Consider the following 23,694-nt stretch of genomic DNA (forward strand, 5'->3'; position numbering starts at 1 on the left):
GCTGTAACAGACTCTCTGAGCAGCATTTCTTGCTTTGCATTTAGCAAGAGGGATTCAAAATGTATTTGAAGACAAATAAAGGGCAAGGTTGGCTGTACAAAGACTGTCTGAATATGTTTCTCTGATGTAATGATGTGTAAAGACATTCAGGACCATAGCTGGATTCTAGAAACACTGAGGCCATGAGCCCATGATCATAGATCATATGTGATCATAGATCATATGTGATCATAGATCATATAGGTTCATGGATCATATGGGATCATGGATAATATGGGATTATATGTGATCATGGATCATATGGGTTCATGGATCATATAGGGATCATGGATCATATGGGATCATATGTGATCATGGATCATATGGGATCATATGTGATCATGGATCATATGTGATCATGGATCATATGGGTTCATGTATCATATAGGATCATGGATCATATAGGGATCATGGATCATATGGGATCATGGATCATATAAGATCATAGATCATATGGGATCATGGATCATACAGGGATCATAGATCATATAGGGATCATGGATCATATAGGGATCATGGATCAAATAGGGATCATATGTGATCATATAGGGATCATAGATCATATGGGATTATATGTGATCATATAGGGATCATGGATCATATAGGATCGTATGGGATCATATAGGGATCATATAGGGATCCTGCATCATATAGGGATGGTTATGTGTGCCTGGTACTCAGCTGTTCTGACGTCGAGCACGCTGTCTGACGTCACCGTGGGAGTGTTCCACCATCGGGAGAAATGAACGGTCATCAACACAATCCTCTCAGCGCCCATGTAAGTTACAGCCAGCTAAACACTCATTATGCGGAGCGGTCTATGAATGAAATGTGTTTCCATATGCTGTTATCCGATGTGAACAAGGGTTCCGGTTGATTAACGTTGTTTACCCGGTTGTCGCTGGCCGCCTGGCGGGCTGCCCTGTCTGCCTGTAGCTAACCATGGAGCCGTGGAGCTACAGACTCTCTCTAGCAGCCTGCTAACTGACAGCCTGAGCGGACAGGCGGCGAGTAAGCGCCTGATTTCACCACCCAGGTTAGTCTGGATGGGTGGATGCTAAGTGTAGTTACATGTGAGTGATTAGGAATTAATGCTTTGTAAAGGTTTAACGTTGGAGACAACACACAGGCCGGGTTCAGTGATATTAACAGACATGCTGCATTAAATTAGACTATAGCTGACTCTGAACAATTTTTGACAAATTCTTGGCAATACACAGCCCTAATAGATAGATAGATAGATAGATAGATATATAGATGTACTTTATTGATCCCAAATTAGGAAATGATTGTATGACAGCAGCAGGTTATGCCACATTAATATGGTGACATTACACGGTGGTCACAGTTCAAATCAGTAATGTTGGGTGGTAAAGTTGAATGTAAAGGCACATGAGTCTGCATAGATAGTAGGGGTGTACGAAAATGTAAAAAATATTGATTGATTAGGTTTTGTGATACTGTATCAATTCTCAAAGACACGGTATCGATTTTTAATTAATAGATTACATGCAAAGATTGACTGAAAGATATGCACCAAAGTAGTGCTATGATGTTGGGTGTTACAGGGTTACTGTGATAAATGCTAATGCAGATCTCACTGTTCTGACTGTATAGAAAAGTTACCTTTTTTTTTTACTCAGATTTTTTGCACATGGTGGTGTGTTCTTTATGCTGACAGTTTTCCTAAAATTACATTAAAAACATTCGCAATATATCGCATTGCTTACAGTATCGCAATATATCACAATATATTGAATCGTAACCCTTATATCATGATACGTATATAGATAGATAGATAGATAGATAGATAGATGTACTTTATTGATCCCAAATTAGGAAATTATTGTATGACAGCAGCAGGTTATATAGGCATTGCACAGGAACAGTAAACACAGTAAATTTCAACACTAGAGATAAATATCTATAGAATACATAATATAAAGAATATATCAGAATACATATACCTGACTACAACAACTAACATTTAAAATATGAACATGTGATAAAATACTATATACATTAGCAAAGAGTATACATTATTAGTAGCTATAACAGTAATGCAAGGTCATTTCTTTTGGTAAACAGATGCACGCTGTTCCCTATAGCCTTGCAGCATACATCATTTGTAAAGCATTGTCTGCCATTTATCTGGATGGGTGGATGTTAAGTGTATTTACATGTGATGTGAGTTAGGAAAAGATAATTACTGCTTTGTAAAGGTTTAATGTTGGAGACAACACCCAGGGCCGGATTCAGTGATATTAACAGACATGCTACATTAAATATGACTATAGCTGACTGTGCACAATTTTATGACTTTGTCCCCACTGGCTTTTTATTACCAAATGTAAAGACTCTATTATGCAAACCTACACTGCTGTGAGGACTTGAACACGCCACCGTGAAATACAAGACTCCTGAGGTGTGATTAAGAAAGCCTGGTGGGAGGATGTGACAGATGGTTACCCAATACCTCCCTTCTCCTCCATATAGACTCTCCATATAGACTCTATTCACCTGGTGTGTTGGAGCTTCTCACACCTGTGAGGGCTGTTTCATGGTGGTATCAGGATTATCATCCATCTCTATGAAATGGAGTTACATTTTTTTTAAGAGTTGATAAGATAAGATATTCCTTTATTAGTCCCACAGTGGGGGAATTTGCAATTTATAGACATATATATATTCATATGTGTGTTAGAATACATATACCAGACTACTACAACTAACAGAAAATATAAAATATAAACATGTGATAGCAAAGTGTATGAGTTATTAGTAGCTATAACAGTAATGCGAGGTCATTTCTTTTGGTAAACAGATGCAAGATGTTCCCTAGCCTTGCAGCATACATAATTTGTAAAGTATTGTCTGCCATTTATCGAAACCTGTTACCATCCATTAGGAAAAAAAAAAAAAAAAATGTGTTTTACAACAGCAGGTTATCCAGGCATTGCACAGGAACAGTAAACACACAGGAAATGTCAACACTAGAGAAATATATTTATATTCAATTCAACTCAATTCAATTCAAACTTTATTGCAGACTCAAGGTCCAGATAAGATAAGAAAAGATAACATAAGATAAGATAAGATATTCTTTTATTAGTCCCGCAGTGGGGACATTTGTAGTGTACAGCAGCAAAGGGGATAGTGCAAAAAACAAGATGCATCAGCTATAACAGAGTAAAAAAAGAGCTAAAGAAAGTGTAACAAAATATGAACCATTTAAATAGAAGGAAGTATAAAAATAGGAGCAGTATATACAGTATTGACAATAAACAGACTATTAACAAAATTGCACAAGTGGAAAATGATATTGCACAGGGAGAATGAAATGAAATTCCACCTGAAAATATCAGGTTATTGTCAGTTTTTGGTGTGTAAGTGGTCTACTGGGCGGTGTTAAGTGTAGTGTAATGTCATAAACAGATGCCTCAATATTTATGACTCAATATCTTTATTAATAATGTGACATTTGGGTGTGACAGTTAGTACTTTATTACTTCATTACATTTTAGTAACTGTATCACTAAACTGTAATGGTATCTATGAGATTGTGCAACAACCAAAATGCTGATGTAGGAGTATTTCAAGTTATTTGAACAGGTATACCACATTAATCTATGGTGACATTACATGATGGCCACAGTTCAAATCAGCAATGTTGGGTAGTAAAGTTGAATGCACATGAGTCTGTATAGCTAAGTAGGGGTGTAGGAAAATATCAAAGATATTGGATATCGCAATATGATGTTTTGTGATACTGTATCAATTCTCAAAAACGCTGTATCGATTTTTTAATCGATAGTTTACATGCAAAGATTGACTGAAAGATATGCAGCAAAGTAGTGCTATGATGTTGGATGTTACAGGGTTACTGTGATAAATGCTAATACAGATCTCACTGTTCTGACTGTATAGAGAAGTAATCTTTTTTTACTCAGAATTTTTGCACATGGTGGTGTGTTCTTCATGACAGTTTTCCTAAAATTAGATTAAAAACATTCGCAATATATCGCATTGCTTATAGTATCGCAATATATCACAATATATATTGAATCGTAACCCTTAAATCATGATACGTATCATATCGCCAAATTCTTGGTAATACACAGCCCTAATAGTTAGATAGATAGATAGATAGATAGATAGATGTACTTTATTGATTCCAAATTAGGAAATGATTGTTTTACAGCAGCAGGTTGTATAGGCATTGCAGAGGAACACTAAATACACAGTAAATATTAACACCTAGAGATAAATATCTATAGAATACACAATATTACGAAATTCAGGTGTCAAAGCAGCAAAGCGCAGATACAGAGGTACAGGTGTACAAAAGATTATAAAACAATAAATAGAAATACAGAATATACATAGTAACTGGACATAGTGAATGGACATAGTGAATGGACATAGCGTGTACTGTCCGTCAATAAAAAAATTTAGTATGTAGTAAAATAAATAGATGTAATATGTGCAGTCTATAAAATGGTATATGGGATGTAGTGTAAAGTAAGTTTAAAGTTTAAAGTGCACCAGTGGTTAGGAGAGGTGGTTGCAGGTAGTGCAGATAGATGCAGATTTTTTAAAATTGATTTATTTGCACATAATATAAAACTGCACAAAATCCAGTCAGTGAACAAAAGAAAGAAATGTATCAGGAGAGGTCAAGAAGCCACAGGCTTATACAAAGGACCTCCTCCCAACCCCAGAAGAAAAAAAAAAACAATAACAAAAAAGGAAGAAAGATCTAAACTATCATAATTTTAAAAATACAATAAAAGTTAAACAACAACAAAAAGTACACAAAATGTGCAGAAAAATCCTAACCAAACTGGAAAACAATCCAATAAAAACAATGAAATACATACAAAAAAAACAGTACAGAAGAAAATAAAATATATCTAAACATATCAAAAGATAATTAGACATCATGAATTAAATGTGATGATAATTTCCTTTTACAATGTTCTAAGGATAACGAGCTCTTGATAATAATAATAATGTATTTTGGTGCTCCATATTTGTACACCTCGATATCTGAGGGAGTACTGGACATGTTTAGTTTTGTAAAAAGGCAGGTGAAGATGATTAACCTGTCTAGTATTATATGAATGAATTTGAGAGTTAGATTTAAAGAAGTTGCTTAACGATGATGGTAGAGAAGAAGGCAAGAACATACAGTATTATAATTAAAAGTTTAAATGCTCTGGTTGTTATGAAAGCAGCTGTTATACGTGCTAACTACTCAGTACACAGACCCTGACGTATTTACGCATACAGTAACATAACACTGTGGCCCCGCCCCGCCCCGCAGCACCGGTGTGCTCCGTGGAGGAAAACGAACACCCCCCGGTGCACCACCACAGTTAGCCTGCCCTGCTAGCTACAAGAGGAGCAGACAAGCCATCAAAACCGGGGTCAACGATGTATCCGGACTTTATCTACCTCCACGGTTGGCACCACCCGACAATAAAACGATAAACTACATTGATGTTTTCAGTAAATATCTCCTACAGCCGAGTGTTTTTAAAGGCTAAGGCCTACGACCGTTGGTTAGCAAAGGGATGCTAATTCCATCCTCTTCTTATCTCTAGCTAACGTTACTAACGTTCAACCGTTGACCGTTGGGCTCAAGACTAGTCTCAGTAACTTAGCAACGTAAAACGGTTGACCGTTGGGCTCAAGACTAGTCTCAGTAACTTAGCAACGTTCAACCGTTGACCGTTGGGCTCAAGACTACTCAGTAACTTAGTAACGTTAAACCGTTGACCGTTGGGCTCAAGACTAGTCTCAGTAACTTAGTAACAGTAACTTAGTAACGTTACATACAGACCAGTATTTATGATTACTTTCATCACTCCAGCTGCTTTATTTCATATTTAAACATACGTGTAACTACTGTTACCCTCCATGTATTATGACACCAATGCACCTGTAACCTATTGAGTCATTAACTAACCTGAGCCGTGTGGTGATAGTATAAAGCTCTCTAACGTTAGAGTGTGTGTTTTAATCAAACTGTGTGTTTAACATCGTAAAAGAAAAGGGGAACTTGATTGTTACTAGTGAAGGGTGAAGTGGTGATGATCTCATCGGAATGTATATCCGCGTATTCATGCAGAGAGCGGTGCTCGTCCGGGTACATTGTTGTGTTTAACCATTTGTGGTGATGGTGAATTATTCTATCTCAGTTGTGGCTGTAGAAGACAGGAAGTGGTTCATCTCCTGCAGATATATCCCCAGGAGGCTATTCGGCACTCTTAATTAACATTACAACAGTTAATTAAACTCCTTGGAGGCCTGTGCTGTGCATAATTAAACCACGTTTTCATTTTGCCATTTTTAAGTTATGAAGCCACAGACTATAGTTGGGGGCAGAATAACTGCACAGCTATCTGAATAGCCCAGACTCTAATAGGCTATATTATTGCTTTATAAAGTTGTTATGGTTAACATTTAAAGGGACTGTTTGTAAGAATCAGAAATGCTTGTTAACAGCGACATCTGTGGCCGTTAAGTCAACGAAAGTCAGCCGGCACCTGGTCGGAGGTGATAATGTTTCTCTCTTCACAAGACACGGGAAACCTCTGTTGGTCTGGAAGAGCTGCAGCAGTTATTTCTGCACAAACGTCCACTGTACATTCACTAGATATTCTCAGAGCTACTAACTCTTCTGCAGTGTGTAGTGTGCGTGCACACACGTGAGGTGGAGCGAGCTGAGCGAAGGCAGGCAGGCAGGCAGGGGAGCACAGACTCCAGCCACACGCGAGCGCGCATATGCAAGCGTGCATGGGACACCGACCCGGGTGATTTATACGTGTAAGAAGTTACAAACAGTCCCTTTAAGTTATGAAGCAGGGTCTGAAATTAAGTTTTTTCCTCACGTGCCACTGTGGCAGGTCACTGAACATTTCTACTAGCCACACAACTTTTTTTGTCTGCCACTTCTGAAATCTATGTAGAACGTTTTAGAATCATAAACACTAGGACTGTGTATAATAGCAGAAAAAGTAAAAAAAAAAAAAGAATTATGCAGAATATCAGAATAGTAGGATCTGCATTTGCATTTCTCTTTGCAAATAAAATAATACAGCCAACATTTACCCTGTTTTTGGCAGGTGGCAGGTGTTTATTTCATTCCCTGTTATGAAGCCACAGACTATAATTGAGGGCAAAATAAGTCCACAACTACCTGAATAGCCCAGACTCTAATAGGCTATATTATTGCTTTATAAAGTTGTTATGGTTAGCATTTATCCATAACAAATTTATAAACCATAAGCATTTATTGGGGATTGGTATTTCTGTGCACTAATGAATGTTTTGGTCTGTCCCAACTCAACTTTATTGCATGTGTTATATAGACAGGTGTATACATGAAATTTGACCTCTGATTAATCGCAAATTAATCACACATTTTTAATCTGTTCAGAATGCACCTTAAAGGGAGATTTGTCAATTATTTAATACAAATATGCTTGCTTTATGCATATGTATGTATATATGTATTATTGGAAATTAATTGATAACGAAAAACAATGACAAATATTGTCCAGAAACCTTCACAGGTACTGCATTTGGCATAAAAAATATGCTCAAATCATAACATGGCAAACTCAAGCCCTTGTCTGTAAAGGGGAGACTCGTGGGTACCCATAGAACCCATTTTCATTCACATATCTTGAGGTCAGAGGTCAAGGAACCCCTTTGAAAATGGCCATGACAGTTTTTTTTGCGAAAATTTAGTGTAAGTTTGGGGTGTTATTTAGCCTTCCTCCCAACAAGCTAGTATGACATCGTACCAATGGATTCCTTAGGTTTTCTAGTTTCATATGAGCTCGCTACAACCTAAAAATTGCAAGTTGCATTAATGTGTTAAAGAAATTAGTGGCGTTAAAATTAATGTGCGTTAACGTGTTATTGCGTTAACTTTGACAGCCCTAATACTACCACTACTTCTACTGCTACTACTACTACTACTACTACTAAAAATAATAATGATGATGATGGTAATGATCATCAACATAATGATGGTTTTAGCTTCCAAGATGTTTTACTATGTTCACCAGCTAATGGCTAACCTCACAAGATCAAGGTGGCTGCTGGTTTTGGAGCCAGTTGCTTTCCACCAACTGCAAAACTTCTCCTCTGATCTAAGAGCTGATTGGTTTAGATGTTGGTTCAACAACATGATGTTTTATAGAAACTTTTTCTTTCTTGTTTAATTGGAGAAATTTTGATTTTATTTGTTGGATTTTGCACTGTGAAGGTTTATTCTGTTAATAGAATAAGTGTTGTGTGGTGACATTTATCAGTCAGAGAGATTGAATGCATTCAGCTTATATTACAGATAGTTCTCTCGACTGCATACAATTTCTGATAGTTCTGGTCTACAATATATATTCATGAAGTGATACAAAACCGTTGGTAAGAAATGGCATGTGAGGATTCTTAAAATAACATCTGATGTGAAGCCCTGATGGTATAAATATCTGACAGATCAGTGACTATAACTATTGTCCTGTTTTTCTGCTTTCATGTCCCCACGTATTTTGACGATTCATATTTTGAATTTATTTAGTTTGAGGTGGACAGACCCAGCAACCAAGTCTGGCCAGCCGATTTATACACAGCGGTAAACTGATATGATGGCTGCCTTACATGAGAATTCATCCAAATTTTCATGAAAAATAATCAATCATTACTGAGGTTAAACCATAGTCTGGATGATCACAGATAGCCTATGTAGTGTAGCATTTCATTAGGATACTCTGTCCTACAGTAAGACATCATTAAAACAAAAAATATGGCAGACTTTTTGAAATAACATTTTATTAAATCGTGATATCATTTGTGTGTCGGAAGTTGTCAGTTTCAAAATGTGAGAAAATTCCCTTCCTAACAAACCCTTTCTGACGCTGTCTTGCCTCTGTGTTTTTTGTTTTTCTTTGCAGCATGTGATTTTTCTAAATGTCCACGGAAACAGCTGACTAAAGTTTGACAGCTATCCCACCAGTTTTCCAGTTGTGAGAGTTTCCCAGAAGAAGCAGAGCTGGAAATTTGCTCGGATTAAGCCTTTTCCTGTGTTAATAGATCCACAAATCATCTGCTGATGACCACATCTGAAGGTATGTTTATCTGCACTTGGACTCTTGCTGAACTGTGTGTATCTCTGTCATAATTAAGTTATATAAGGTATTTATTTTTAAAAGAAGAATATCAGTCAAAAGAAGAAGATTAGTAAGCCTGTTAAGTATGTATGATTGTTAAAAATAGAAGAAAAAAAAAACATTATTCAGAGAATTGTATTTTAAAGTCCCTAAAAATAACAGGAAAACTCATCTCTGATACAATATTCACAGGAAATAATCTGCTCAAAATTCATTCAAATCGCTTGTTTAACACAAACTTCCTGCAGTTGTTGCGTTCACTATTTGGGTTAATTGTACAGTTTATCAGTTCTGTACGGTTATTGTTATGCATTGAATATACACCAATCAGCCATAACATTAAGATCACTGACAGGGGAAGTGAGTAACATTGATTGTCTCATTACAATGGCACCTGGCAGTGGGTGGGATATATTAGACAGCAAGGGAACATTTTGAAATTTGCTTAAATTGCGGAAAAAGTTAATGCTGGTTCCGATAGAAAGGTGTCAGAACACACAGTGCATTGCATTTTTAGTTGCGTATGGGGCTGCGTATCCGCAGACCGGTACGGGTGCCCATGCTGACCTAATGTTTTGGTTGATCGGTGTAATGTTAAATATCCATAAAATATGTCCCTTAGTCAGGGGTCGTCAGTTTACTCAATGATAGAAAAGGGGTCCTTTAAGGAAAAAGGTTGGGAACCACTGGTCTACATACATTTTAAAGCGAGTGAGAAGAAAAATGGAGGGAGAATGCAAAGGAGCTTCATCCCATTTTAAATATGCAATATAAACATGACTAAATAGATTTTTTTTGTAAACACAATCTGAAACTTACGACGGAGTATTAGGGACACATTGAGGGAAAAATAAATATCTGAGATTTCAAGAATAAAGTAATAATAAAATAAAAGTCGTAATTTAATTAGAATAAAGTAATACTATTTCAAGAAAAAAAGTCGGTAATATTACGAGAATAAAGTCATACCTTTACAAGAAAAGAAGTCGTAATATTAAGAGAATAGAGTCATAACTTTACGAGAAAAAAGTCGTAATAATATGAGAATAAAGTCATAACTTTACAAGAAAAAAAATCTGAATATTACGAGAATAAAGTCATAACTTTACGAGAAAAGAAGTTGTAATATTACGAGAATAAAATCATAACTTTATGAAAGAAAAAAATCGTAATATTTCGAGAATAAAGTCATACCTTTACGAGAAAAAAAGTCGTAATATTACGAGAATAAAGTTGTAACTTTACAAGAAAAAAGGTAATTTGTGTGCTAGTCTTAAGTGATATGTGCAGATGTAGGAATACTGGAATAAAGCGTGCAGGCCTCTGCTGTAGCAATTACCCAAGAGGACACATTGCTCCCAGATCAAAATGGACTTGCTGTCATTAAACAGAAATGTTTCTTCACAAGTAAAAGCTTAAATGCTTCTAGATATGCAGAGCATTCTGTAGATGGTGTGACCTTGGAGCACTGCATGTACAGAGAGTGATAGGCGAATGTTGGCTGACCCACTTTGAAGAGAACACTTTGCCCTTAGCCTAGAGGAGTCGGACGTCATTGTAATTTCATTGTAGATGAGGGATATAGTTCCGTGTCTGTGTGGACTGTCTGTTCCTATGTCTTGTCTTTAGTTTCTACTGCAGTACGTCGCACTGAGTCACTGAATGACTGTCACTCTCTCTGTCTATGATCAGTGATTCAGGATCCGGAAATGTGGTGAAGAGTAACTGTTTATCTGATTGGAGGCATTCACAGATGAAGCTTGGTGTTAAACCAGTTGTCTACATAGTTGTATAGTCTATATATGATAATTGATAGCTGTAACATTACGACATGTATATCAAAGAGCCAGATGTGCAACTGTACCCGTCATCTGTGAGTTTCAAAGCAGCAGCCATGAAACCCTGCACATTAGGGCTGCAACTAACAATTATTTTCATAATCAATTAATCTGCCTATTATTTTCTGGATTAATCGATTAATCATTTGGTCTATAAAATGTCAGAAAATAGTGAAAAATGTCCATCCCAGTTTCTTAAAGTCCAAGGTGATGTCTTGTTTTGTCATCCAAAACCTAAAAATATTCAATTTAATATGATATAAAACAGAGAAAAGCAGGAAATATCCATATTTGAGAGGCTGAAAACAGCATTTTCTGCCATATTTTGCATGAAGAAGTATTTTAACAATTAATCAATCGATTAGTCGACTAATCATGAAGCTATACTGCACATGCGAACCTGCTCTCAGGAGCGTAGACAACTCTGGTTTAACACAATGTGTAACATAACTACATTATGTTAACTTATGTTTGAGTGAATGCAGTTGCCAGTAGTGTGTTGATGGATGCTTGATGCAAATAATCTATTGATGTTTTCATTTGTTTTTTTGTGAAATGAGCCATGGCAGTAAGTGAAAAGTAATGTCATTTAAAAAATGATACCTGCATGTTAATCAGCAATACTAAGGGTAAGGGTACTCTTTTCATTATTGTACTCTTCACTACCACCTACCCTTTAGCAGAGTGCTTTCTTATCCAACACTGCAGATCTAACAGCAGGACCAGCAGTAATGAGTCACTGTGTATCACTAATGGAGCATTTCATAGGGTTTTTTGGTGCTAGATTGTGCTGCTGGCTTGTTAAGTGATACTTCGTGCTGACTCGTGGAATCGTTTTTCCATTTGTCTGCAAAATAATCCATGTTCTGTACTATAGTCAGACCCGTCACTTTAGGCTTTGGATATTTAGAGAAACATGCTTCTTCTCACTAGTATGCCTTGTAAAACAGCCTGTCTGGGTGCTCGAAGACTAAAGGAGGGTACATCACAAACTCACTGTTGAAATTATAGAAATGAATTGTATTCTGGTCTTTATGAAAAGCTCAAGAGTTGTGCTGTTAGTAATGAGTTCAGGTTTAATTTAACACATTTGTTTTTGGCCTTGAACTCGATAGTGTCATATAAGTACAAGTACTGTACAACAAATATTTTTAAAGCCAATGTCCATTTGGTCATGTAAGAAATCATAAAAAATGTAATTATTTTTTTTTATTTAAGGTACAGTGTGTAGGATTTGGCGACATCTAGTGGTGTGGTTGCAGATTGCAACCAACTGAGTACACCTCCACTCATTCCTCCCTTTCCAAGACAGCGGCAACGTGAGCCGCCGAGTGCAAAACTGTGGTAACGCCTTTCGCATCGATCAGACGCCATCCTTACCATAATAACACTACTTTAGGAGCAACGGAAGTCAGATGGCGTCTAGCGGTACCACGGTTTTGCACTCCGTGGCTCACGTTACCGCAGTTTCACAAGCGTGTCGGAGAATTACGGTGTCCTTTGAGTAACATAAAAACATGAATGTCTCTCTCTAGAGCCAGTGTTTGGTTTGTCCGTTCTGGGCTACTGTAGAAACATGGCGGGGCAACACGGTGGACTCCGTGAAGAGGACCCGCTCCCTATGTCCCATATGAAGGACTCATAAGCTAACAAAAACACAACGATTCTTATTTTCAGGTGATTACACACTAATGAAAACATAGTTATGAATATTATATTCCATTTCTGCGAACACATCCCCTTGAAATGTTTCAAACTGCTCCTTTAAGGACAGCGTGCACAGTTGTTGGCTCGTTGTCCTGGGAGATAAGGAAGAACAGGAGGTCTATCTCAGGCTATCAGGGCTACAGATGAGTTGTGCAATGACGGCTCCTTTGAGCAGCGCTCATGCCATGTTTACTGATAATTTCTAAGTAGAACTATTAGTATTACTAGGTGAACAGTGTCTAGAGCTTCTGTCGTGTTAATGTTGTCATGCCATGTAATGTACAATAGCTGCCATTATAACAGAACAAGGCTCACCGTGCGTCGACTTACTGCTGGCTCTTAAGATTTTAAACAAAGGTCCATTAGGTCGTTGACAATTTCATACGGTCAGCATGTTAGAAGCTTTTAAGTCTCTCATCTGGTGTAGCACCCCTTTACATATCCATTACTACCAGTTAGTTGAAGGTTTGTGTTCAGGTCTGTTTATTTCTTAGTGATGCGACAGTAATCCTATTTTTGAACCTTTTTCCCTTTCTGTTGTATGGAGCATATTATTTAGTTTTTTTTTTCTTTCTATTTCTGTTCATTTAGCCGATCCTGAGTTGTGAGTCAGTAGAGGAGAAGCTGGGCTGATGGTAAGCTTTCTGTCACACTCTATCTCACCTCCTCTCTGGCTTTCTTTCTCACTGTCTCATTACATGTTGGTAAAGCAAATGGTTTTTATGTAATCTGTCATCCGAGAGCCAAAGTCTACAGGGTTTAGCCTTGTTATAAAATGAGCTGCAAAGAGAGGAGACCTCCGTGGATCGTTGAACACCTTAAACAGATGAGAATTGGATAATAATCACTGTCCGTTTAGAATTTCATTTATGTTTTCCACACTCTTTGTAAGCATCATCCAAGCACTCTCTATTATGTTGATAATTAATTTCCATAATGAATACTTTCTGAAATGTGATTATTCACCATTTGTACAGTCTGGCTTGAATACGCAGAAATAAACAATAGAAAGTGATTTCAGAAACAGCCTCAGGCATTGACCTTCACCATGTGCAATATAACAAACTGACATTTCAGAAACTGTTCTCAAAGCTTGTTTATTTTGTAGACTTTGTGTTTTTGCATTACCGGGTTGGCACTATCAGACATGCCGCATGCTGTTAAGCTAAAACGAATACCTACTGTTTTCATTCAGCAGAGAGAAAATATAGCTTTTCTTTCAATCATTAATTGTTTTTGTCAAAATGAACAAGAAACCTTATGTTGAACTGCAAGAAAGTGGTCATGTCTGTGTCAACCTGCACCTGCACCTTAAGTTGCTTTGTGTTTTTATATTCTGCTGCTTATTATGTTCATCACTCACTGCTGCATGTCATAATTCATTTTATTTTCCTTTTGTGGTAGACAAGCATGACATTGAGCCAAGCCACAGATGCATGTCCACTCAAAAGGCCCAACTGAGCGCCGTCCCCTCTGCTTCCCGGCTTTCAACCAGTCGCTCAGAGGGGGGGTGTCGACGGGGCGTAGCTAGTCCCCTGCACCCCCGAGTAGAACCCCACTGTGAAACTGGAGGTCTCTGATGGATCAGGGTAATAGTGAGCAGAGTCCAGAGGAGCCGGACACAGGAGGCCGAGTGGAGCCGGAGATCGGCAGGAGGGCGTCGGAGTCAGAGCATGGCTTGTCCAAAATCACCCATAATGCCCTGGAGAACATGGGAGCGTTGGGCCATGGCCTGAAGCAGTTCTTCCAGCCACAGCGCCGACGCTCCTCCGTTTCCCCACATGACTCCGTCTCGTCCTGCACAAGCGCCCCTCCCTCCGAACCCACTGATGTAGGGTCAGAAGTAGGGGACGCTCCCGCTTCCTCGGCCCTCCCTTTGGATTCTGACAACCCTGCCGCTTCCGCCCCTCCCGCAGCTCTGAGCCGCGTTCTGCAGCAGATCCGAGGTGCTCCACCAACGATGAAGCGAGGCACCAGCTTGCAGAGCCGGCGCACCAAGGTGGGGGGCACTGGGGATCCTCCCCAGAAAGGTAGCCCACAGATCCACCGGCGCAGCACCCATGAAGCCCTGCTGCAGGCTGGACGCCCACGCTCCTCCTCGACCACAGATACACCCACCAGCCCAGCTCTAGCTGACATGCTGCTGACCTCTGGTTACCACTCAACCGAGGAGCCTGACAAGGTGAGTGTCAGTGTTGTTAAGTGGTCCAGGTGTGAAATACACCGTAGCCAAGCAACAGTACATTATTTACAGAGTAGGAAGTGATGCACTGGGAGGTTTGTGATATAGGTTACATAGGCAATGCCTAGAGTGCCAGTGTGTGGGGGTGTATGGAGAAGGAGAAAAAAACAAATCGCTTGGCTCTTCTTCTGTGAGTCATAACTCAGTCAAATCTGAACACACAGATATACTCACTCCTGGAATCAGCGTGACTTTCCCTTTATAGGGATATCTGTAATGTCCGTCACACATAAACGCCCATAGATTTAATTAGAAATCATAGAAAAAAGACGCTTCATATAACTTCAGAACTCGTATTTATCAAGTTGAGACGTTTTCTTCAGTATCAAAAGTAATCCAGTAATTGTTGTCTGTGCACTGAGGACTCAGGAACTGCTAATAGATAATGCAGTATCACTTTCCAAGATTCTAATTTGCCAAACCGCAAAACAAATACACGCAAAAAACTGTGCTCAAGGTGATGCCAACAGATAACTCACTGACTCCATGGCAACATATTTCCTGCTTGCTTTCCCAAAGCTGGATGGGAACTGTCGTTCTAAAACTCACAACCTGTTAGTCCCAAATAAAAGAAATTAAATAAAAAATTATAGCACTGACATTTAGCTCTTTCTTTTTGCACTTAATACATTTATATGCATTAGTCTGAGTGTTCCACCAACATTATTATATCACTGCACAGCTCCTCTATTCATATACAATATTTTCGGTGTGTTGGAAAAATACATTTTTTAATTCGTAAAGCCTTTTTTTTTTTTTTTTCATAAAATCTGTCCTACAACATGCGTAGCACAACTTCCATAACAAAACATGGCATTATATTACTGAATTCAATCCTAAAATTGTGTATTCATAGAAAAGTTGGCTTCAGGACATAAAACATTCAAAATGCAAATCGTAATACAGAGAGACACTGTGCACCCATGAGGAAACAAATGCATTGTGTTTGTTTGCAACCTCGCTGTAAATGCGAAAGATTAAAACTGATTCATGCACTAATATCTCTGTGCAACAATGTCAGAACAAAGTGAATTGTGCACACGTGTTAAAAGGCTGTTAATGGTTTGTGTTTGCCTGGATGAACCGGTGAATGGGGAGATGAGCTGTCAGCGGTGGAAGGTCAGCGTTTGCCTTTGAGTGGTTGGTGACTCTGCTCTAAGCCTTTCTAAATTTAGCCTTTTGCTGTCTCTGAGTGTACTTGGGGTCAGAGAAGGCTTGTAGGGCTAAACAAACTCAAACTTGAGAGATAATTTCTTTCTTTTCCTTTCTTTCCATTGATATAAATCTGTAAACAATGTCTACAGTGTTATTACACTATACTGTAAAAGGGTGTAAAAGAGGACTTTACATAACAGATTAAAAGAAAAGATGAAAAAAAATACACTCAAAACGGCTTTATGTTAAAGTAGCTTAACAAAAACAAAAGTACAAGAATGTATGAAACCTGACACAGTAATCAGAGCAGACGAAAAGAAGTCTTTTCACACTATATGGTCATTGAAGTAGCGGCCTAGATGCCAGCAGTACGCCAGGAGAATCTCTGGAATGACAAATAGGGAGAAAGTAGACGTCGTAAGACGAGGGGGGTCGTGCCACACTGAATTAAGTTTATCAACAGATGTCATAAGCAAGATGGAAACATTTCACCCCCCATTTGTTCCGTCCTATTCATCTTAAAAAACGTATGTCCTGTAATTTGAAATTGATAATCCTCAACTGAGGTTGATTGATCCTCCGTGGAACACGAGTCATCTCTTTGTCACCCCGCTTGGTAGCTTTCAACAAAGACAGATAAAAAATGAATTAGCCAAGAACCTGTTTTTTGCTGCAGTGTTTCTATTACTGCTCTATTGCTAGATACCTGCAGTTTAAGATAACATGCATGGAATCAAATAGGTAATTTGTTGGTAAATGTTAGCGTATAACTAAAACAGTTCTGTAAAAGTTATTCACTAGCAGCTCTTTGTAATCGCCTCTGTTGATGTAACATTTTAACCACATCCTCCTGTACTGTATGTTGTCAGACAACACAACGTTCTATTCTAGCTTAATGGTTCACATTGAAACCGGTCCACGCATACTTTACATGCAGTTCTTCAGAGTACAAGGAGCTCAAACAGCTGGCACATTTCCAATAGGGGCTGGTAGCTGTTATGATGGGCCCAATTCAGTTTGTGTTAACTACCAGGATTTCATTTTTTACCTCTCAGCCTCAAGGCTTTAATGACTGTTTATGGCTTCACATTATTTGCGCTGGGCTTTTGAACTAAACTACCTCCGGAGGGGTAAAATTAAAATCAATGTCATAACTCCTTCTCAATCCTCAGTTAACTTGGCCTATTTTTGAGCTTTTGTTCCCCACAACAGTCACCGCATCTCTCCACCTGTGACTCATTGAACCGGAGCTGTGAAGTGACTGTCAAAAGGGAACTTTTGTTTTACAGGCGCCATCTGCTGTTGTGAAATGTGAATGCATAGTGACAAGTGTCTGTAGGTTTCAAATGTTGGTTTCCAGAGAAAAAAAAACAGCCTTATATTAAAGCCAATGCAGCTGATTTAAAACAGTGTTCACATTAGATACTGTTAGGGTCCTCTTTAGACAAAACCTTTAAAACTATAGAGAGAAACAATATCATTAACACCAAATTGCTAAGTATTATCAGCGTCACATCGCCCAGTGCTCGCACAATAATGCATGATTAAGTTCTATTGTGACAAACTTCAAATGATCAAAAGCATTTCTTCATATTTTTACCTTTTTTGTCATTTGAACAGCTGGATCGTTATGATGGATCAGGCCCCGCTGTGTCACCCAACACGCTCCCGTACGGTGCAGACGGGTACGATGTAGTTGACAGTACCCCAGACCCCCAGCGAACTAAGCAGGCCATTGCCCAACTGCAACAGAAGATCCTCAAACTCACAGAACAGATCAAAATTGAACAAACCGCACGTGACGACAACGTGGCCGAATACCTGAAACTCGCCAACAATGCAGACAAACAGCAGAGTGCACGCATCAAACAGGTGTTTGAGAAGAAGAACCAAAAGTCAGCTCAGACGATCCAGCAACTGCAGAGGAAGCTGGAGCATTACCACCGGAAGCTTCGAGAGGTGGAGCACAACGGCATCCCTCGCCAGCCCAAAGATGTTTTCCGAGACATGCACCAGGGGCTGAAAGATGTCGGAGCCAAGGTGTGTTCTTTTCCTGGTCTCGTCATTGTTCTTTTGTCGCCAGAACCCACTCTCAGGAAGGGTTCCATGTCATTTTATTAACAAAAACTTTGCATCCGAAAAATATTTCATCTAAATTTGTCGACTGAGTAACCAATAAAATGAATAATGGCTGCATTCCATTTAGGTGTACTAGTATGGCACATGGTTTACTGGCACACATAAGTGGAACAGAGTCAAAATCTCCAATAGCAGTTTATGTCGTAGTCTTGAATCAGGTGGATGTCTCAGTTGAAAGCAGAAACCTGAATTAGTTCCTCAGTTGTTCCAGTTAAAGGGTCGGTTCACCCAGACAAAACAAAAACGTTTCCACTTGCCGATAATGGTATGTAACCATGCAGATATTATTATTTATTTTTTTAATGTGTGTTTATTATATTTGAGAGTATAGCAGGAATACAAACAACAAACAAGAAAACAAAAACAAAACACAAATGGTTAATAACCACAGTCATATTTAAATGAAATACAAAGCAGTTTTTCTTTAAAAAAACAAAACAAAAGTGTATATACATAGTTAAAAAATAACGAATATACTGTACACAACAAGTTGCTTTACATTGGACACAACACACTAGTCCTCACACTGAAAACATTTCAGTACAAGGTCCCAGATCTTATCGAACACACCTCCTCTATCTTCATTATGAAATCTCTGCCTCTCCACATGTAATACTTCATAAGGGTTGCTGCAAATCATACGTGGATCCAGAGTCCATTTTCCACACTCACAAGATTAACTTCAGTTCCAAACAAAACAACCATTTTTGGCTATGAGTGGATCAGGTTCCCAAAGCCTCCACAAAGCTTCCCAAAGCTTCCCAAAGCTTCCCAAAAACCTCTGAGAAACAATGAAAAATGCTTTTTCCAATATGTGTAAAGTTTACTGCATGACTAGAAAGAATGTGTTACATTACAGATCATAGACTAAACATTGATTACAAACAGGTGAAACAGTAAAAAAGCTGTGTAACTTTTCCCTGGAATGATAGTCTGTGTCACGTTTTAGACTGTATAAGACTACGTCTGACATTCACTGAACAATCATGTACACTGTATACTCTTTAAACATCCGCCCCAGACCTCATTTTTCTAGTTCTACATTCCCATGCAGATAGCAATTAGTTTATGGCACTCAAAGCACTAAAAAGTAATGGGTGGAAAATATTCATTATCTCATGAAGGAACCCTCCTGGTTAGCCCACAGTGCAGAGTTAGCTGTTAGCTCCAGTGATTTGATAAGAGCCTTGGACTTTATAGAGACTGTTGATGTTTTTTCACTGCAGGATCATAATTTGTTCTAAAGTAATACAGATCACACTGTTCCTGTGTTTAATGAGTAAGAGATGATGTACAGCGAACCGGTTATTGTTGTGAAAGAATCCCCGCGTCAGGATCCATCTCTCATCGCCCTGAAGGGGATTCTTTCACAACAATGACCCGCTCGCTGTACATTATCCCGCTTATTACACGGCTACTTATTTAAGAAATCAATATTTTGACACAAAAACGGTCCACCAGAGTCCGACATCAGAACTGCGCCCATAGCAACAGTCTGCTATACATAGCAACGGTCTGTTATACATAAAATTACCGACCGCAGAACACCGTGATTTACCAATCAGAATCGAGTATTCAACACAGCCGGGCAATTTACAATAACAGCTCGACGCAGCCTGAGTACTGACCTGAACTCACTCATTACAGGTGACAGGGGGCCTCTCCAGTTTCTCTCAAGCCACTCATTCTGCAGCTGGAGCCGTGGTGTCGAAGCCGAGGGAAATCGCCTCCCTCATCCGCAACAAGTTTGGCAGCGCTGAATATATTGCGGGCCTGAAAGACTCCTTGGATGAAACCCAGGGAGATGAGGGTGTTGGCCCCGGAGGAACGAGGGCCCTCGGGACAGGACAGTTGCAGTCCAGCCCAAAGTACGGCAGTGATGAAGACTGTTCTAGCGCTACTTCTGGCTCTGCAGGAGCCAACAGCACGACTGGAGCTCCTGGAGGCCCCCCTAGCTCCAAGGGCAACACCCTCGAACATGGCCAGGCCTCAGGCTTCGATGCTATACTCCATGAGATCCAAGAGCTCCGGGAAAACCAAGGTCGACTGGAGGAGTCCTTTGAAAACTTAAAAGCCCACTATCAGAGGGACTACACGGTGATCATGGAGGCCCTGCAAGAGGAACGATTCAGGTATCATATCCTATACACTGTAGTATAGTAGGTCTGTACGGGTAGAAGGAAAACGTCCTGTTTGTGATGTACTGTTGTCGCTGTTTTGCAGGTGTGAACGTTTAGAAGAACAGCTCAATGATTTGACAGAGCTGCACCAAAATGAAATTCTCAACTTGAAACAGGAACTAGCCAGCATGGAGGAGAAGATTGCTTACCAGTCTTATGAACGAGCGAGGGACATTCAGGTAAGCTTCACCAAAATGAACGTGATGTTTCTGATTTTTGTCATCAGAGCTTCTTCACTGACGTATTTCGTATCTCTCACCTGTAGGAGGCGCTGGAGGCTTGTCAGACGCGCATCTCCAAGATGGAGCTGCAGCAGCAGCAACAGCAGGTGGTGCAGCTCGAGGGTTTGGAGAACGCCACAGCACGGACTCTACTTGGAAAACTAATCAATGTGCTGCTGGCTGTTATGGCAGTCCTTTTGGTGTTTGTGTCCACGGTGGCTAACTGTGTCGTCCCCTTAATGAAAACACGCAGCCGCACGCTTTCCACGCTGCTCCTCGTAATCCTCCTCGCCTTCCTCTGGAGGCACTGGGATGCCATTTCAGAGTATCTGCATCACTTTCTTCTGCACCCCAGATGACCGTCTTATTTAAATGATGAAGGGAGAGAGGGTTTGGGGCTGATGTGTGAAGGGAGGACACTGACCCATACAGGGAGTTGAATCTCAATAGTCCTTCCTTTTCTTCCTCTTCAGCAGCTTCTCAAAACACTCAGGAGGGGTTGCGTCAGAGGTTTTGTCACTTTATCTTTTTCTGAAATATGTTTTGAGAGGAGTAAAACAGAGAATAAGGGGAGAAAAGGCTGGATGTTTGGTATCGACTTGCTATCTTTGGTGCAAATGGCACAAGCACATTAGTGTGAGGGTGAATGGGGCATAGTTGAAGGAGTGGCTGAGAGAACCGCACACTTGATTTCTCTCTTTCTGAGTGAATTTGTTTACATGTGGAGAACTTTGCATTGTTTCCCCACAGAAGAAATTGTAATTCAGACTTTTATTACTTTTGAGCTGATTCAAGTGGTATTGTTTTGAAGTCACCGCTATTTTTAATACAGCTGATTTGATGGCTTTTTATTTTTATTTTAACTGTAATGAGCCGACAGTGTTCTGCTGATTTAGTTGTCCATATTCTCTTTTTGTATGTTCTCTCTCTTCTGGACTTGCTACTCTGGTTTTTTCAGTCTGCTCTTTCCCCTTTCCCCCCTTTACTCAATCTTTTCAAATTTCAGCTTGTGTGACCAACTCTTCCTCTTCCTGCTCACTACACTCTGAAGAATTGGATGCTTGCACATCAGCTACATTGCTCTGGAATCAGACTTGTCACTGGATCAAATAGTAGTGGGTTCTTGACTTGTTTCTTATGGATGTGTGAAGTCAATAACACTGGTTCTGCCACAACCAGGATATTACTATCAAGAACTTTGAAGTTTGGAGTTGCGACCCTGCCCTCTGGGCCAACTGGATTCTACTATCCTGGTGGCTTTTCCACTGCAGAAGAATAATCTATGAACTGAATTAACATACTTGAAGAGCGGTTAAAAGTGCTCAAAGACTCAGTGCTTCCGTACTGTTTCTATTAGTGACAATGAAATAGTAATACTTTTTAGTTGATTTTTTTATTTTTTAAAGACAAATAAATTTGCTGTTTTAAAAGGTGAAATTGAAAGTTGAACTTATTTGTCTCCAATGTCATGAAGTTGCTAAATTGTACATCATATATTACGCTACAAAAAGCGTCTTGTTGGGGTCCCTTTGGTTCACTTGTTGCCCATATGTGTGGAATATACTGTATTTAAGAAAGTAGTTGTTCTTCCAGGTTTTATGAACACAGTCACCAGTGTGAATCTTAATTTGTAGGAGACAGGTAATCCCCGAAGATTTACAAAACATAAAAGATGATTAATTGGATTTAAGGCCATGGTTTCTGACTGACTGTTCGGGCAATTAGTGAGGATTCCCCCTGGGCGCCTCCCTTGGGAGGTGTTCCAGGCACGACCAGCTGGGAGGAGACCACGGGGAAGACCCAGGACTAGGTGGAGAGATTATATCTCCACACTGGCCTGGAAACGCCTCGGGATCCCCCAGTCAGAGCTGGTTAATGTGGCCCGGGAAAGGGAAGTTTGGGGTCCCCTGCTGGAGCCGTTGCCCCCGCGACCCGACCCCGGATAAGCGGTTGAAGATGGATGGATGGATGGATGGATGGTTTCTGACTGTAGTATGCCTAGTTAATACACTATCCTGCACATATGTTATTTTGTTGCTGTCTTACTTGTTTCAAAGGTGAAAAAACTTTGTTTTTGCAAAGGTGATAAACCAAAAGATGTGACATATTAACACTCAAACTGAGTTTACCACTCATTCCTTCCTCCTAGTACTGCCAACGTCTTGAAGTACATTAGGGTTAGTGAGGGAGGCCAACAAGAGGCCTTTTTCATAGCAGACATTTTGACATGTCATAGCAGGACAAGCACAAGGGTATTTAATAATATTAATGCATTACATTTAGATGAGAAATGTCAAAATGTGTGCTGCCAACAAGGTCTAAGGCAGGGGTCTGCCACCTGTGTCTCTGGAGCCACATGCGGCTCTTTAGCTCCTCTCCAGTGGCTCCCTGTGGATTTTTTAAAATGGAAATGAATAACTGTTTTTTGTTTACATTTTCATTTTCATTTTTATTTATCATTGTTGTAGGTCTATGGTATGACGGTACGATGGCGTATTAGGGCCATGTTGAGGAAAAAAATAAATCTAGCCATAGGTTTACTAGAAAAAAAGTCGTAATATGAGAATAAAGTCATAAGTCTAAGAGAAAAAAAGTCGTAGTATTATGAGAATGAAGTCATAATATTATAAAGTAGTAATTTTATGTGTTATTTTCTTTTTTCTCTCGTTAAGTTATGACTTTATTCTCGTAATATTACGACTTTTTTTCTCCTAATATTACGACTTTATTCTGGAAATCTCAGCTTTTTTTCCCTCAATGTGACCCTAATACTCCGTCGTACATTTGCTCTTTGACTCTCACTGCATTAGACTTATACACTATATACTTAGACTTTAAGATGTGCTGCCTTCATCACAATGCTCAAATGTTTTGCAGCTCCAGACAGATTTTCTTCTTTTTTTTTGCCTAAAATGTCTCTTTTGATGGTAAAGGTTGCTGACCCCTGGTCTAAGTGCATCAGTGTGTGCAGAAGGATATACTGAATGTTTA

At 39.4% G+C, this 23,694-nt stretch overlaps 1 protein-coding gene across 4 annotated transcripts; it reads left to right on the forward strand.

Annotated features, from left to right (window-relative positions):
- Nucleotides 1-687: 687 nt before the first annotated feature.
- tmcc1b (transmembrane and coiled-coil domain family 1b) lies at nucleotides 688-22,140 on the forward strand. Of its 4 annotated transcripts, none has more exons than XM_074635664.1 (8): nucleotides 688-817; nucleotides 9,006-9,179; nucleotides 13,358-13,401; nucleotides 14,171-14,948; nucleotides 17,784-18,203; nucleotides 19,950-20,434; nucleotides 20,526-20,661; nucleotides 20,748-22,140. In XM_074635664.1, exons 4-8 carry the CDS (start codon nucleotides 14,346-14,348, stop codon nucleotides 21,060-21,062), a joined length of 1,959 nt encoding a protein of 652 aa, XP_074491765.1. In that variant the 5' UTR covers nucleotides 688-817; nucleotides 9,006-9,179; nucleotides 13,358-13,401; nucleotides 14,171-14,345; the 3' UTR covers nucleotides 21,063-22,140. The 4 variants fall into 4 exon arrangements, with proteins under 4 accessions (XP_074491765.1, XP_074491772.1, XP_074491782.1 ...); XM_074635671.1 differs by lacking the exon at nucleotides 688-817 and adding an exon at nucleotides 905-1,075; XM_074635681.1 differs by lacking the exon at nucleotides 688-817 and adding an exon at nucleotides 5,113-5,503 and having other exon boundaries at nucleotides 14,683-14,948.
- Nucleotides 22,141-23,694: the final 1,554 nt, after the last annotated feature.

The sequence above is a fragment of the Sebastes fasciatus genome, chromosome 1 (assembly GCF_043250625.1).
Source record: "Sebastes fasciatus isolate fSebFas1 chromosome 1, fSebFas1.pri, whole genome shotgun sequence".
Taxonomy (NCBI): Eukaryota; Metazoa; Chordata; class Actinopteri; order Perciformes; family Sebastidae; genus Sebastes; species Sebastes fasciatus.